The 18,858-nt window shown below is 35.7% G+C and overlaps 1 protein-coding gene across 1 annotated transcript in view; it reads left to right on the forward strand.

Annotated features, from left to right (window-relative positions):
- The window catches only part of LOC105003852 (sperm-associated antigen 16 protein-like), a 517,190-nt gene that overhangs the window by 409,715 nt on the left and 88,617 nt on the right, over positions 1-18,858 (forward strand). The window contains exon 4 of the mRNA XM_010861284.1: positions 8,889-9,074. Coding sequence (XP_010859586.1) covers positions 8,889-9,074 — 186 coding nt within the window. The remainder of the gene's footprint in view (positions 1-8,888; positions 9,075-18,858) is intronic.

Genomic DNA, 18,858 nt, shown 5'->3' on the forward strand with positions numbered 1-18,858 from the left:
ACTGGAGAGGGTAGCTATTCCCTTCTCCAAGGGATTTTCCTGACCCAGGGATTGAACCCAGGTCTCCTGTATTTCAGGCAGATTCTTTACCATCTGAGCCACCAGGAAAGCCGTTAGGGGTGAAGGCTATGTCTTTTATTATATGACTATTTTTAAAATATTTAAACTAATTTTTCCATTACTCTTCGTGAAAGCAAAATATTTAATCTCTGAATATTCTACAGTTTCCACATGCTTAACACTCATCCTTTTTTCTTTTTTTTTCACTTTGTGGACTTATGCTTATACATATAGATATTGTTCAGATGTTTGCATTTTTAAAGCCTTCATGACTATCTTCCAAGCCTAGAAAATTGGTTATGCCCTTCTCTGTTCTATCACTGTATCCTGTATAGTATCTATTAAAATATTTATGAAAATATTATAATTAGCTATACATTTGTGTAAACTATTAGACCATGAGGTTCTTGAGGGCAAAGTTTATTTCAATCATTTTAGATCCTAAGCACATAGTTCAGTTCAGTTTAGTTGCTCAGTTGTGTGCCACTGTTTGTGACCCATGGACTGCAGCACGCCAGGCCTTCCTGTCCATCACCAACTCCTGGAGTTTACTCAAACTCATGCCCATTGAGTCAGTGATGCAATCCAACCATCTCATCCTCCATCGTCCCCTTCTCCTCCTGCCCTCAATCTTTCCCAGCATCAGGGTCTTTTCAAGTGATTCAGTTCTTTGCATCAGGTGGCCAAAGTATTGGAGTTTCAGCTTCAGCATCAGTCCTTCCAATGAATATTCAGGACTGATTTTCTTTAGGATAGATTGGTTGGATCTCCTTGTAATCCAAAGGACTCTCAAGTGTCTTCTATAATACCACAGTTCAAAAGCATCAAATCTTTGGCACTCAGCTTTCTTTATAGTCCAACTCTCACATCCATACATGACCACTGGAAAAACCATAGCTTTGACTAGATGCACTTTTGTTGGCAAAGTAATGTCTCTGATTTTTAATATGCTGTCCAGGTTGGTCATACATTTTTTTCCAAGGAAAGTGTCTTTTAATTTCATGGCTGCAATCACCATCTGCAGTGATTTTGGAGCCCCCTCCCAAAAAAAGTCTGTCACTGTTTCCACTGTTTCCCCATCTACTTGCCATGAAGTGATGTGATCAGATGCCATGATCTTAGTTTTCTGAACGTTGCGTTTTAAGCCAACTTTTTCACTCTCCTCTTTCACTTTCATCAGGCTCTTTAGTTCTTCTTCACTTTCTGCCATAAGGGTAGTGTCATCTGCATATCTGAGGTTATTGATATTTCTCCTGGCATCTTGATTCCAGCTTGTGCTTCATCCAGCCCAGCATTTATATTGAATAAACAGGGTGACAATATACAGCCTTGACATACTCCTTTCCCTATTTGGAACTGGTCTGTTGTTCCATGTCCAGTTGTAACTGTTGCTTCTTGACCTGAATACAGATTTCTCAGGAGGGTGACTTAGAATAAGTAAAGTAAGGTGAAGCCTAGGGTCAAGTTAGTACATAAAATACATGTAATCTACATTGAATTATTTCTGGTAGAGGTTGGCAACATGGAATTCATTCATAAATAAAGCTGTAATATAATGTTCTTTTATTTAACTGCTAAAAGAGTACTTCAACTTTGGGCCCAAGTATTCTAGCAATCAACAGAAGTTAGGCCTAGTCAGCCATGGGATTTTCACTGTCAATGAGAGAAATCACCTCAAGCTGTTCAGCAGCAGTGCAATAACTCCTGCTATTAAGGCCTGAATGACAGTTCAACACTGGGTCCACATTAAGAGTCTAGGATACTGTAGTGCATAACATAGCCTATTGAGCAATAGATTTGTATTTCTCCTTTTTTTTAATTCTGTATTTTTCTTTCCTCTGCAGCAAGATGTCTTGCTCTCTGTAAACTTGTTCAAACATACAGCTCTAAATGATACAGGCCATGCTTCTATTAACAATGACGTATTTCCAAATGAACTATCTCCTTCCTTAATATGTGTATCTTTCATGCATTTACCCCCCCAAAATAGTGTATCCTATAAACACTGTATGACAAGTGCTGGGGAGTTCATTTGGCAGTATCTTGCCATTTCTGTGAAAGGCTGAGCTGAAAATCCCATTGAAGTTTTTCAACTGACAGGTTAACCTGGAGCTCTAGGCAAGCTACCTACCCAAGAAGGGGAGTAGTTTTATAGCCAGGCAGGGAAAGCCTAATTCTTTCCTGAATGCTTATCCCTGCCTCTCTGCTTCTGCTGGAGTCTCTAATATCTGCACACAAAGCTGTCTTCTGGGTTTCATTTTTGATTGTTGTTGACTCCAGATTCCTGCACAAATAAGAGTGTATCACTTGAAAGTGAAGACAAGAACATTTGGACGTGGGCACCCTCCCTGGTGGCTCAGAGGTTAAAGCGTCTTCCTGCAATGCAGGAGACCCAGGTTTGATCCTTGGGTTGGGAAGATCCCCTAGAGAAGGAAATGGCAACCCACTACAGTATTCTTGCCTGGAGAATCCCATGGACAGAGAAGCCTTGTGGGCTACAGCCTATGGGGTCACAAAGGGTCAGATATGACTGAGCTACATCACTTACTTACTTACTTACCCTTAACTTCAGAAAACCAACCAAGACTGTTCTCTGTGTAGACATGTACTTACCTTTTTTGCTCTTTCACGGTGTCCTCAGCCCTAATGCAGCCAAGCAGCTCTGTATCTAAGTATAAGTTAAAGAGTTTACAGTAATTTGTTTTAAAGGATTCTTAAGCTTTTTTAACTTTTAAAGTGTGGAGGATTCTCTCAAACTGGGAACACTAAATGTGTCTCAAATATGACAATGTTTTAGGTAATCTGAATTCTAATTGTGAGTTTTTCTAATATCATCATTTTATGAGCTCAGTAAAACCAAAATTAGATCTTTTACCTATATAAACACAGGAGGAGAAACTATTTTAATTAGATTTTGTGCTTATGCTTATATTCAGTTGTATCCGACTCTTTGTGACCCCATGAACTACAGCCCTCCAGGCTCATCTATCCATGTGCTTTTCCAGGCAAGAATACTGGAATGGGTTGCCATTTCCTTATCCTTAATTAGACTTTGGTTGTATGTTATTCTGCTACATAAAATAATATTGATATACGCATCCTATGGTACCTGAGAACATTGTGACTGATGGTCATTTTACAAATTCACATACTCCTATTGAGTAGATAGGCACAGGTGGAGGAGACTACAATATAATGGTGGTAATTGCATCTCATTCTGTTGTTTATAGAAATGTTGATAAGCAATTTCACATAAAACTGAACTATAGACCATAAGATAATCTTTTAAAAAAAATATTAGGTTTGAAAAATACCTGGAATTTAAAATGTGCTGTTATAAAAATTATTTTATTTGATCTTCAGAACAGCACTTCATATTGAGCAGAACTTATCGCCATATTTCCAAGTAAAGACAATGAATTTCCAAGTGTTAAATGGAAATGTTAAATGGCCTGTCCAAAGTCACAGAGGTCAGCTAGCAGAGCCAAGATGAGAAACCAATCACGTCTTCCTGCTTCTATACTCTTCACTTCCTATTTTGTGACACAAAAGGCATTAATTTCTTTCTGCTCCACACCTCTCTTATGAAACATGTTATTATGTTTTATTAAAAACAGGTAATTAGCATCAATCTAAAAAGTATAATATATTTATTTCTCAAAACTGAAGTCATTTTTGACAGTAACAAAATATTTCTGCAGTTATGTGCTAAAGTCTGAAAAAGTCAATTTGAATAAAGAATATGTAAAAATAAGGAGTAAAGCAATTACAGAAAAGATTAAAAGTTTAGAAAATTAATGATACTTTGTGCTTACTGTTTGTAAAGTATAAATTAGCTTGACCCAACCAAATTTGTATGATTTATTTGTAGAGTGTTCATAAGTTGCAAAATCTCATACTAATATAACATTTGTTATGAAAAATAATTTCCAAGAAAAAAGAAAATAATGAAACTACTTTATACATTTATAATCTCTCTTTAGGGTATTGGTTAATAGTTTAACATCATGAGGGACTTTTTTTTTCCCCAGCCTTAGCAGAGATATATTTAAATTCTTTTTTTTCAAAGAACCACTTTGGTCTATATTGATCTTCCATTATCATAGTTGATAGTATATTTTTTCTAAACTTAATGTTTCATGCTTAGCAGAAAAATTTTGAGACTGTCTTCATTATTAGGGGGTAAAGAAATTAAGGTGACTTTGAAATTCCATTTTGATTTCACCTCAAGGTTTTAATATGTTGTTTTCATTTAGTTCTAATTATTTTAAAATATCCACTATTATTAGTTCTTGGATATTTAAGTTATTTAAAAATTGTTTTAAAATTCACACATATACAGTATTTAAAATCTATATTTTGTTACTTATCATTGTATTATGATGAGAAAATATAACATCCATAGTAAAAAATATGTTAAAAACTTGCCTTATGGCTTTCTATATTATCTGTTTTTATAAATGTTCCATATATATATATATACTTGACAAAAATATATGGTCCCTGGTTATTTGGTGAAAGATCACTTTGACAGTTATAGTTCATTCTGTTGTCTCCAACACTTTGTGACTCCATGAAATGCAACACGCCAGGCTTCCCTGTCCTTCACTATCTCCCAGAATTTGTTCAAGCTCATGTCCATTGAGTTGGTGATGCCATCCAACCATCTCATTCTCTGTCAACCCCTTCTATACCTGTCTTCAGTCTTTCTCAGCATCAGGGTCTTTCCAGTGAGTCAGCTCTTCGCATCAGGTGGCCAAAGTATTGGAGCTTCAGAGTCAGCATCAGTCCTTCCAATGAATATTCAGGACTCATTTCCTTTAGGATTGACTGGTTTGATATCCCTATAGCCAAAGGGACTAACAAAAGTCTTTTCCAACACCACAGCTCAAAAGCACCAATTCTTCGGTGCTCAGCCTTCTTTATGGTCCAACTCTCATATCCGTATATGACTACTGGAAAAACCATAGCTTTGACTATATTAACCTTTATTGGAAAAATAATGTCTCTGCTTTTTAATATGCTGTCTAGTTTGGTCATAGCTTTTCTTCCAAGGAGCAAGCATCTTTTAATTTCATGGCAGCAGTCACCATCCGCAGTGATTTTGGAGCCCAAGAAAATAAAGTCACGGTTTCCATTGCTTCCCCATCTATTTGCCATGAAGTGGTAGGCTCAGATGCCATGATCTTTGTGTTTTGAATGTTGAGCTTTAAGCCAGCTTTTCACTCTCCTCTTTCACCTTCATAAAGAGGCTCTTTAGTTCTTCACTTTCTGCCATAAAGGTGGTGACATCTGCATATCTGAAGTTATTCATATTTCTCCTGGCTATCTTGGTTCCAGTTTGTTCTTCATCCAGCCTGGCATTTTGCATGATGTACTCTGCATATAAGTTAAATAAGCATGGTGGCAATGTACAGTCTTGCTGTAATCCTTTCCCAATTTTGAACCAGTCCATTGTTCCATGTCCAGTTCTAACTTGCTTCTTGAGCTGCATATAGGTTTCTCAGGAGGCAGGTAAGTGGTCTGGTGTTCCCATCTCTTTAAGGATTTTCTGCACTTTATTGTGATCCATAGAGTCAATAACTTTGATGTCAGTGAAACTAATAGATGTTTTTCTGGAATTCTCTTATTTTTCTATTATCCAATGGATGTTGGTAATTTGATCTCTGGTTCCTCTGCATTTTCTAAATCCAGATTGAACATCTGGAAGTTTCTGGCACATGTGCTGTTGAAAGCTAGCTTGGGCATTGTACTAACTTGTGAGATGAGTGCAGTTGTGCAGTAGTTTGATCATTCTTTGGCATTGACCTTCTTTGGGATTGGTGGCTTCCCTGGTGGCTCAGATGGTAAAGCATCTGCCTGCAATGCAGAAGACCTGGGTTCAATCACTGGGTTGGGAAGATCCCCTGGAGAAGGAAATGGTAACCCACTCTAGTACTCTTGCCTGGAAAATCCATGGACAGAGGAGCCTGGTAGGCTACAATCTAAGGGGTAGCAAAGAGTCAGACATGACTGACCGACTTCACTTTCTTTCACTTTCTTTGGGATTGTAATGAAAACTGACCTTTTCCAGTCCTGTGGCCACTGTTGAGTTTTACAATTTTGCTGGCATATTTAGTGCAGCACTTTCACAGCATCATCTTTAGGATTGGAAATAGCTCAGCTAGAATTCCATCACGTCCACTAGCTTTGTTTGTAGTAATGCTTTCTCTGGCTCACTTGACTTCGAACTCTAGGATGTCTGGTTCTAGGTGAGTCGATCACACCATCGTGATTATCCTGGTCATTAAGATCATTTTTTTTTAGTTCTTCTGTGTATTCTTGCCACTTCTTAATAACTTCTACTTCTGTTATGTCCATACTGTTTTAGATTGGTCACTTTTATTTCTGTGGTTCTAGCAATTGCCATTTTTATCGGTTAAGATACATTTAATATTTCATATAATTTAGTTTTAAAACCTTGCTAGCAGTGAAACATTTTATCATTTTATTTATTTAAATAGGGACTGTCAAGTGTGTTTCAATGATAATAAAGTTGCTCAAAATATTAGTGAGGATCAATTATACATATAATGTACTCAATAGAGTTTCTAGCACATGTTAAGTGATAGTCACTCAGTTAAGTCAGACTTTGCAATCCCATGGACTGTAGCCTGCCAGGCTCTTCTATCCATGGAATTCTCCAGGCCAGAATACTGAAGTGGGTAACTGTTCCCTTTTAATTCTTTACCACCAGGGAAGCCCAAAAATATTGGAGTGGGTGGCCTATCCCTTCTCCAGTGGATCTTCCTGACCCAGGAATCAAATCAGTGTCTCCTGCAGTAAAGTGGATTTTTTTTTTTTTTTTTTACCAGCTGAGCTACCAGGGAAGCCCTATACCACATGTTAGGCACTATATAAGTAAATGACTTCATTTTCTTATTCTTATAATTATTGTTGTTGCCTATAGTGCTTTACAGTTGACTAAAATTTAACTAGGTGAAGATTGCCTTTTATTTACATTGTTTATTCCACGTGGTATACATTTTTTCCCTGAATCTCTGGTTCTACATCTTAAATTTCTAGTTTCTGTAAATTGATTACCTTTTTTTCTTTGAATGTTGTATGTATCCCATTTTATATCATTCTCTTCTGAGATTTTTATTAGGAAGATGTTTTCTTTTTTTTTTCTATCATCCTTATTTCTTAACTTATATACTGCCGTGGACTGAATATATGTATTCCCTTCCAATGCTCACCCAGATTCAAATTTTGAATCTATAACCCATGATGTTATAATGAGTTATCTTTAGACAGCTGTATATTGTTTATTTTTTGATATTTAGAAAGTAAAAATTTTAATGGCCAACATGTACAAATAAACAAGAGCTGAAAAACAAAGGACAGGTTTTAATATCTATCAGTAAAGGACTACACTTACGGAGTACTTCTGTTAGTACAAATGAATATCCTTTTATGACTTTATTGAGAATGTCTTCACTCTCTAATCCTTTCTGACAGCATCTTTAAATCTTCCTCTCTAGTGTTTGATACTCATCTGCATATAAAAGTTTATTTCTCTCAGCATAAAAATAAATAAAAGGGAGCAAGCAAAACACTTATCTTGATCTAAGTGCTGTTTCCTGTCTTAGAAATTTTGGTTGACTCTTCATTTGTAGCATCACTTCATTCATTCATATATTTATTCTTTCTGAAAGCATTTAATGAGCATTTCACTTGGTTAATCATAATGCTTGATGCTGTCAGAATGGAGAGAGGGAGCAGTTCCCCATCAAAAAAAAGGGAAGGAGTCAAATAAGCAGTTCATTATATTCACTGAGAGATAAATTACTGGGAGAACATATACAAGGAGCACGCAGTGCTGAAGAATATGGAGAAGATGATGGACATGCAATGTTCTAGCAGTTGATATTTTGCCAAAAGAAACCTAGATGTCTCTGCTGACATCACTAGCACCCACTTATTCTTAATCTTGTTTTTGTATCTACCACTGGAAAGCCACTGAATTTTTTTAATGTCTACTGATGACTCAAATGGAAAATCGAGTGACTCATTCTTAACCAACCAGCTTTTCAAAGTCTTTCAACTCTCAAGATGTAGCTCCATAGCCCCCTCATTTCTGATTCACATCTTCCTTCATTATCCAAACTGCACTCTTATAGCATTTAATAAAAACATTAACAATGCTGACCAGCATTGTATATTGATTTACATTTTTAAACTTGTCTAAAATTTCATCATTCTGAGACTGTATCATCCACAGAGTGTAGCATTGTCCTTGAAATCAACATGTGCTTTAAAAAAGTACCAATTTAGTAAAGTAATCTGGGAAACTATGGAATAATTTATATAGAAAGTGTGCAACAGCAGTTTCATCAGCTTGAATTACTAAACCATATTGTTCAATTAATTTCAGTTGCTCAGTCATGTCTGACTCTTTGCAATCCCATGGACTGCAGCATGCCAGGCCTCCCTGTCCATCACCAACTCCTGGAGTTTACTTAAACTCATGTTCATTGAGTCAGTGATACCATCTAACCAATTCATCCTTTGTCATCCCCTTCTCCTCCCGTCTCCAATCTTTCCCAGCATCAAGGTCTTATTTAAATCTACACAATTTGATACTTCACTAAACCGTATACGGAAGTATCAAATTGTATAGATTCAAATAAAATAATGAGTCAGGCATAATGATATGCCATTAAAAATAAAAATAACTCAGATAAATGCACACAAGTTATTCACAGAATATAATAACCATTTATAAAAATAAGTGAACTGTAAATTGATTTTTTTCACAAATTACCTTTTCATGTTCTTGCATATAGTGGCAACAAGTTGGCTACTTCAAGTGGTGATACTACAGTTAAGTTATGGGACGTGTCTAAAGGTAATTGCATTTTGACCTTCGAGGGACATACCCACGCTGTATGGTCCTGCACATGGCACTCCTGTGGTGATTTTGTGGCTTCTTCCTCACTGGATACAACTAGCAAAATCTGGGATGTTAATAGGTAAGAAGTATTTCTAATAATATTAACACTATGTTTTGATAAATATAATTTCTCTCAGTGGGAAATTAAAGAAAATCTGTTAATTCATAAAATTATAGAATTAGTCTACGTGACATCCGTTTGTAACTCCATTAATGCTGCTACTGCTAAGTCACCCCAGTTGTGTCCAACTCTCTGCGACCCCATAGATGGCAGCCCACCAGGCTCCCCCGTCCCTGGGATTCTCCAGGCAAGAACACAGGAGTGGGTTGCCATTTCCTTCTCCAATGCATGAAAGTGAAAAGTGAAAGTGAAGTCGCCCAGTTGTGTCCGACTCTTCGCGATCCCATGGACTGCAGCCTATCAGGCTCCTCCGTCCATAGGATTTTCCAGGCAAGAGTACTGGAGTGGGGTGCCATTGCCTTCTCCGTATATATAGTTCATATATAGAGATATATAATGAGTTCTTTCAGTATATATAGATAGATAATGAGTTCTTTCTAAATAGAGGTTCAAGATCAAGCCTGTGCAATCAGATTAGAATAGCTTCATCGGAAAGCTGTTTGTTTTAAGCAAGATAGAAACAAATACTTCTTTTAGAGTTAGTTTTTTAGTTCTCCTCTCCACCAGTCTGCTGTCTGTCTGGATTATCAAACCAAGAATTTAATAGACATGAAGATAACGAATGGCATTGAAACATGTGAAACGTCATGTATGAAACGAGATGCCAGTCCAGGTTCAATGCACGATGCTGGATGCTGGTGCACTGGGACGACCCAGAGGGATGGTGTGGGGAGGGAGGAGGGAGGAGGGTTCAGGATGGGGAACACATGTATACTAATTAAATAATTTTCTATTAAAGAAAAAAAAAAAGAAATAGTTATGGGCTTTTCACTTAATTTTGATATAGCATTTCCAATTTAAATGCTCCTTAGCAATTCAAAAAATTGTAGGAATGGATAAAGTACAATATAATACTATATGGTTTGATCTTAATTCAAGACAGACCTATTTTTTGCTATCAAAATACCTGTCATCCATGTATTTTGGATAATTATTCCATCCTATTATGTATACAAATAACATTTTAAAAGCTGGTATCAAATACCTTGATTACTTCATCTAACTAAGTAATTATATATCATCAGATTTCTGATCACTTTAATATTTTAATTAATGCCCAGATTACAAATATAAGTAATAGTGACTCCTCAAAATTTGTGTAACAAATTATCACTGAGCCATTGTAATTCTTTTGTAAGAGAGAGATGAACTCACCTTGAAGACTAGCACTATTGTTTTGGGAGTTACAGGTCAAACCAGTACTTTGAACAAACTTTCCCCATTCTTCCTTGAATTATGGGTAACCTATTTAGAAGACAGAGCAAGTAAGGTGCTCACAAAAAGGTCAACAGGATTTCTAGGAGGATTTCTTGAAAGGGTCTGCTCTGTTCTGTTTGTAGTTTGATTATCTCTTAAGACCATGTGCCAGTTTTTATGGTATTTTTTCTCTGCACCAGACCCACCCTTCTCTTTTTTGTGATACTGGAGCTGGAACTTTGCAAACGACATTTCACTTTGCCAACTGACTCTGTATTAGGCTTTGGTAATAGTGGCTGCTTGTAGGAGACCACAAGGCTAGAGGTGGTAGGGGGGGTCCTCTTTTCCCTCTCTCCTTCCTATGGGCTTCTTCTGGACTTGCAGTTTCAATGAGCATCACCCTAGCAGTATTTCACCTCAGCAACATCACAGCTGCTGAATCCAGTTGACAGTTTTTCTAGTGTTTGTAGAAATAGCTGTATCATACATCCATCAAAGACATTAACTCCAGCAGACATTTGCCCCCTTCTCAGAGATCTTCATTCCCAGATCTGCCTGGCCTCTTTCCAAGATGAGGGATATCAATACTAGCAGTCTCAGGACCACTCCTCAGCTCTGTGGTGCCACCCACCAAGGTTATAATAATTCCACTTCAATCTCTTTGTGCATTCAGTCCTAAAAGTGGTAGCTCTTTCATTCAGGGCTTTCTCCATACCTTCATGTTCTTGTTTTCCCTTTATAGTTATCTAGTTAACAACTTTATGCACAGTTAACAATCCCTTATATTAAATTCTTACTGTTAAAATGTTAAGTGCAAGTTCGGTCTCCCATCCGATTTTGGCAGTTACTGGGCATTGATGTATAAATAGCATAATCCACTTGAGTTACAAAGATATAGCTAAATAATGTTTGACATATTCTGAATGAGAAAGCATAGCTCTAAATAATAGGTTTGAAACCTATTTCTGGAGAATTCCATGGACAGAGGAGCCTGGTGGGCTACCGTCCATGGGATCACAAAGAATTCAACATGACTTAGCAACTAACACTTTCACTTACTTTCTATGTAAAGTAGTGACAGTTTAAGATGTAGTTTAATAGTCATGTGCATACCATTTGGTTATCTGGAATAAGCAGCCATGTAATTCTTAATTTTATTATGTTTCTATGTTATACAACCATATTTCATAAATATTATTATAATAGATTACTAGAATTTTTAAAACCAATTTATTTTGATGTATGATTGACATACAGAAAGCTGTGCATATTTAGCATAAACAACATAATGAGTTTGAAATATATACCTGTGAAACCATTACAGTCAATGCATAAATGTATCTCTTGCCTCTAAAAATTTCCTCCTGCCCTCTTTATTATTATTATTTTTATAAGAGCACTTAATATAATAACTAACCTATTAGCAAAATTTTAACTATCCTAACATTGCTCTTACCTGTAGGTATTGTGTTGTACATTAGATCACTAGGGCTTACTCATCTTATATAGGTAAAATTTTAATGCTGTTCTCTAATTTTAATTTTTTATTACTTTTGGCTTAGTCGAAGGTGTTTACAAAAGACTGCAGTCCATTCTAAAATGTATCTTTAAATGTATTAATCACCCAGAGTGCTTAAATCAAACTGTATTAAGGTGACAACAAAAATAAAGTGATTGCCAGTAGACTCACCTCTACAAAGAATGATTTCAAGCGCTTTGACAGCTTTTCTCCATGACCCTGATATCCAAATACTGTCCCAGAAGAGACTCAGTAGATGTTGATATAGCAGATCAAAATTGCTACTGATTGATGCCAAAAATTATTTGCATTTCAAATTTCCCATCAGTATCAAGAGCTCACCTTCATCAACAAAGACAAAGAATTTATACCAGATTTGAAGCTAAGATAGTGGATAAATATTGACAAATAAGGGAGACTGTTTCTTTGGTGGCTATTGATAGATCTTTCAGCGCTGTAATCAGAGCCCTGAACTGTAATTTACGATTGCTCATGGATCCATACTGTGTAAATATGTCTAAAACTAGTGTCTTGCTTAAAATTGTATAGGTCACTGTTACAGGTTTAGTGACTTTAAGGATAGAGGTTATTTGCTTTGGTAAGATGATGATGGTAGAAGCTGTACTGTGCTGGATCATATACTCTTATAGTGATGCCACATAGTTTTTAATTAAAAAATATTGATAGACTCTGTGGTTCACCAGGAAAAAAATTAGAATATATCCTTATATTCACAGTCTGCCCTTTCCTTTGAAACCCTCACTCAGCCTTGAATTCCTCTGTTAGTTGGTATGTCATTCCTTTTCCTGCAACTCTTCCTGAAATTAGATATTACCTGCTAAGACCATCTAATTAGCTCCTCACCAGAAAGTTGTATCCCTGGCAATCATAATTAATGTAAAAAGTCCAGATCAAGATCCCTGTTAACTAAATACTAATAAGACTCTCTGAACAATGGTACCTCTGTCATTCTTAGTCTGGACACACTGACACTCTACACAGTTTCTGTGAACAATTAAAAGTAGTGATTCAATGGTCTTTTGAATGATCATTTATAAAAAGTAGAAATTTATGTTTTATTTTGTAGTCATTTATTACTACCTTAATTTTCATACATATGCTTTAAAAATCAGTCTTAAAGCATACATGTACCCTTGAACACACACACACACACACACACACACATACCCCATTGTATCTTTAATGGCGAATGCTTGACACATGGCAATTTTGTTGCATAAATGATAAAGGGAAAATCAGTATATACACATGAAGAAAGTGCTTTCCTTGCTTCCATTCACATTCAAATTATGATTCAATTATTGTGTTATTCTACATGAATCTTTAAAGTGATGAAAATTAGGAAAATCAGAGAATGTCTCAGTTGACTATAAAAATTGTGTTTCTTTAAAGCATGAGATTACCATTAAACATTCATGAAATGAATTACCAGTGTACGACTGTATTTTAGACATTAGAAGATTCTAAGACTCCATTACTGCCCTCAGTGAGATTATAAATAATCTTAAAATGCAGCAGTTTTATAACAGAAAATGTGCAGTACATCTTCAATTCATAATATCAGAGAAGAAATTCTGATTGATCCTGGGTGCTTTTCTTCCCAAGATAGTTGGGTATTTGACTGAGTGTCTACATGACACTATATCTCTGATGTTTGGAACTCAGACCACATGCCTGTACTTAGTTGTAGCTTAAAATGAAAGGATTTTAAACAAGCAGAATGTTACTGGGTGTAGCTGCCCTGTTGCTTAAAACAATATTGCACAGGCTAGAGTAGAGTGGTTTGTAACAGGGATGGAAGGAAACAGATTGCTTCATAAAATTCAACTTCTGGACCCTAAACAATGGGAAATAAATCTGCTGCCTTAATATCTAAGGGTATTGGTTCAGATGATGTCAAGATTATGTTTAAGAGAGAAAAATAAATCAGGTTTGAGCCTATGATGGGAACAGTGGGAGAAATAAAAATAGATTTGGAAGATAAAGCCACTAGAAATTGCTGAGACATTATGAGTCATGAGAGAAAGAGAAAGCAAATCACCTGTTACATATTGAGACACCTGATGGGTGTAAAGCTCATTCTCTTTGTACTAGAGCACAAATGTGAACTTTATAAAAGGCTTTTCCAGCCAGATTCATCAGCTCCATTTTAGAAAATGCTGTAGAATGAGGGACGTTGTCTTGTTCATCTAACAGGTGATGCCTACTGACGAGAATTGAATGTTCCTTCCTGCCCACCTGCACTGCTTCCTTCTTAATTGAAAAATTCATTGAGCAATATAGCCCCCAGACCGGATGAGAGAAACAGAATGATTTACATAAAGAAAACAGTTAAATTTAAGAAAAAGGAAATGTGAAAGACTAAGATTCTCATATGATAAGTTATCTTCTTTTAATAGCATGTACTATTAATTTTTTGGTCAAATAATGTGCCGATGTGAATTTATTTCTTTAAAAATTAATAATAATGAAATAGCACCAAATAAGTTACAAAATGGAGTTTAGTGTTTGTATTTTATTAATAATATGCATCCTGTTCTTTATGATACATATGCTAAGTTGACTCTATTAGAGATGAAGGGCATATTGTACAACATTAATGGTTTTAAAGCATAATAATGTAAGGAGGATATTGAGATTCAAGGGCATGTATTGTTGGTACATTAATACCTGTCTTGCATTATAAAACCTCCCAGCTTTCTGCCTTATACTTGTAAAGGAACCCAAGGTATATGTTAATAGATTGCTAAAGCAGTACTTGAAACATAATTAGGTTACATTAAAGGAAATGGTGACATTATAAAATTGACCTCTTGTGATCAATTTATCCTGTTCCACAGATAATAAATCAATTACTACATCTTGGGTTTTCATTTATATTCAAATGAATGATTCCCTCTAGAAATACATATTTTGAGTGATAGCTAAGTATTATTGAATATAAATACATAAATAAGTCCATAAATAAGAAAAAGAAAATAGCATATTATTTGCACTGTCATGCTCCCTCTAAACCAGTGCATAATTAATAAGCACTATCAAAGAAATATCTACTTATGAAGAAAAGTATATTAAGGCTTAAGTTCCAGGTTTCATTAGCAAGTTAAACATTGATTGACTTATCAAGAAGCTGTCTCGCAACCAGTGTTGGCTTTTTGTGTATGCGTGAAGAATGCTTCAAGCATCAGTGTCTACTGCAATAAGCTTGATGTGAGCATTCTTTTACCTCAGTATATAAAGACTTGACTAATAAAAGAGATAACATTAAGAATTTAACATTTAGCTCTTTGCATTTATAAAACAAACTATTTCATGTAAATGAGTTATATAATCTGTATCTAATTTTCACTAAATAAGGCATACTTCCTATGTTATTTCACTAACTGAACCATATATTAGAAATAATTCAGATGAATATAGATGAAACTAAAGGTGTTCTAATAAGAGTGAATATATGTGTTTTAAAACATGCTCCATTATTGCTGTATTAGCACCAATCAAAGCAAACACTTTTGACATATCAAAGATGCAGCCCTCCTTCTCCATTCCCTCCCAAATGAATCTGGTCAATAGATGAATCTTCATCCTCCTCAGTAATAATGAAAAGAGTTTGCTGTATTTTTTCATCCATATATGTTAAAAGATATATGCGTATAGTACACATGAGTTAAAAAACTAAAATCACACAGTTTTATATTTAAGGTTTGATCATATCATATATATAGTGCACTTATGAGTGTTTGTGTATATCTGAATGTTGATGTATATACATATACTAGTATTAAAGCAGTGTATTCAGATGTACAGCTCTTAATTTTAGACTACTGTAAATATTTTACTATCTCAGATATTCTAAATATCATCTAATCAAAGTGTGAAAGTGTTAGTCACTTAGTCGTGTCCTACTCTTTGTGACCCCATGAACTGTAGCCTGCCAGGCTCTGCTCTCCATGGAATTCTCCAGGCAAGAATACTGGAGTGGGTTGCCATTTCCTTCTCCAGGGGACACTTCCTGACCCAGGAATTGAACCCACGTCTCCTGCATTGCAGGCGGATTATTTACCATCTAAGCCACCTGGGAAGCCCCTAATCAAAGTTATTTATTTATTTATTTACTGCCTGATTTACTATTCTTTCTCTATGATTCCAAACTCTAATTTGTTTCAAAACCATTTATTTGAGACAGCAAAAAACTATTACCATGCCTCTGAAACATTGTTTTAGAATTTACGGAAATGCTTTTTATTTAAAGAAAACTCTTTAAGATTTTATTCAATTGTTACTGAAGTAAATTGAATGCCCAAGTACCTCAAATCAAAAGATGTAAACTGTTTGATATAAAAATAGAAAGTCATAAAATTCTAGGTAGAACTAAAATACTTTCTTATATACAAGAGTGTTGCAAAATGGGAAATACTTCCTATTTAGATAATGAAATTGAATTTGTTCTTTTAAATTAAACACTAGAGGTATTTTTTCATAGAAATGTTAAATATTGTTTCTTCATAGTATCTAGCATGAGTTTGAACAAAATTCTACCACCATGAGAGCAGAACTTGTTAGTGTGTGTCCTGTGTAGGGAATGAACCAGATCTTCATTAGTCAGAGAACATGAAAAGTTATTCCTTGGTCTGGCCTTCATTCAGTTCCTTCTTAACCTAGAATGGATCCTGCAGGAAACATTGCCTCTAGCAGGATTCTATCTGCTAGAAAAGTCATCCCTTCTGATTTGGCCCATAACTCAGACATTTAAAAATTAATGATATCTAATGAGTTAAATATAGTTATTGTATGTGTTATCGTCTGACTATATGTCCTATTAAAATTTTCTTACTCAAAAATTTAAGACTTTAAGTTATGGTTGGACATTTATGATGATTATTTAAATATGCATTCTAAAAAGCACAGTGTTTCAGCCTAGAAACACAAAGCATACCTTTATATGAAGCCATGGCTACTATAAACAAGTGAATTATTGATATTTTTCTCTTGATTATACTTGGTCCAATATATGACAAGTTTATAAAAGTATCTGATGCTTCCAGTTTTAGTGGTGTTATGTAAGTCATTTCATTGTCTAGTTCTCTAGTTACCACTGGCAAATTAAATGCCCTTTTTAGAGGATATTAATGTCAGTATCTTGAGAATAAATTTTACTTTGAACTTGGTTTCACTAGTACACAAATATAAATTAATATATCATATGTATATGCAAAACTGTAGCAATAAATTATGTATCTACACCTCAGAAATATTGCCTACATACTTAATATTCATTACATGAAATGTAAATTTCTTATACAACTAACTTTAACCAGCAAATGTGTGGTAATTATTTATGTAGCCCTCTATTTCTTGCTCTTATTTACTGTTAATCATATCAAAGGAGACTATGACATCTTAGACTTGAGGCTTTTGGCGGTATTGCAACAATAAATTAATTCTTAATTATCTGAATTATCATGACTCTTACTCAGTTTAATTCAGTCTCTCAGTCGTATCCGACTCTTTGCAATCCCATGGACTGTAGCACGCAAGGCTTCCCTGTCCATCACCAATGCCTGGAGCCTACTCAAACTCATGTCTATCATGTCGGTGATGCCATCCAACCATCTCATCCTCTGTCATCCCCTTCTCTTCCCACCTTCAGTCTTTCCCAGCATCAGGGTCTTTGCTAGTGAGTCAGTTCTTCGCATCAGGTGGCCAAAGTATTGGAGTTTCAGCTTCAGCATCAGTCCTTCCAATGAATATTCAGGACTGATTTCCTTTAGGATGGACTGGTTGGATCTCCTTGCAGTCTAAAGGACTCTCAAGAGTCTTCCCCAACACCACAGTTCAAAAGCATCACTTCTTCAGTGCTCAGCTTTCTTTATAGTCCACCTCTCACATCCATACATGACTACTGGAAAAACCATAGCTTTGACTAGACTGACTTTTGTTGGTAAAGTAATGTCTCTGCTTTTTAATTTGCTTTCTAGGTTGGTCATAGCTTTCCTTCCAAGGAGCAAGCGTCTTTTAATTTCATGGCTGCAGTCACCATCTGCAGTGATTTTGGAGCCCCCCAAAAATATAGTCTCTCACCTTTTCCATTGTTTACCCATCTATTTGCCATGAAGTGATGGTACCAGATGCCATGATCTTAGTTTTCTGAATGTTGAGTTTTAAGCCAACTTTTTCACTTTCCTCTTTCACTTTCTTCAAGAGGCTCTTTAGTTCTTCTTTGTTTTTTCTGCCATAAGGGTCGTGTCATCTGCATATCTGAGGTTACTAATATTTCTCCTGGCAATCTTGATTCCAGGTTGTGCTTCATGCAGCCTGGCATTTCGCATTATGTACTCTGCATATAAGTTAAATAGGCAGTGTGACAATATACAGCTTTGATGGTCTCCTTTCCTGATTTAGAACCAGTCTGTTGTTCCATGTCCAGTTCTAACTGTTACATTATGACCTGCCTATAGACTTCTCAGCAGACAGGTCAGGTGGTCTGGTATTCCCATCTCTTTAAGAATTCCCTTATGATTATACAGTGGAAGTGACAAATAGATTCAAGGTTTTAGATCTGATAGACAGAATGCCTGAAGAACTATGGGCATAGGTTCATGACATTGTACAGGAGGCAGTGATCAAGACCATTTCCAAGAAAAAGAAATGCAAAAAAAGGCAAAGTGGTTGTCTGAGGAGGCCTTACAAATAGCTGAGAAAAGAAGAGAAGCTAAAGGCAAAGGAAAAAAAGGAAAGATATACCCATTTCAATGCAGTATTCCAAAGAATAGCAAGGAGAGATAAGAAAGCCTTCCTCAGTGATCAATGCAAAGAAATAGAGGAAAAGAATAGACTGGGAAAGACTAGAGATCTCTTCAAGAAAATTAGAGATACCAAGGGAACATTCATGCAAAGATGAGCACAATAGAGGACAGAAATGGTATGGACCTAACAGAAGCAGAA

Source organism: Bison bison, unplaced genomic scaffold (genome assembly GCF_000754665.1).
Source record: "Bison bison bison isolate TAMUID 2011002044 unplaced genomic scaffold, Bison_UMD1.0 scf7180017864471, whole genome shotgun sequence".
NCBI lineage: Eukaryota > Metazoa > Chordata > Mammalia > Artiodactyla > Bovidae > Bison > Bison bison.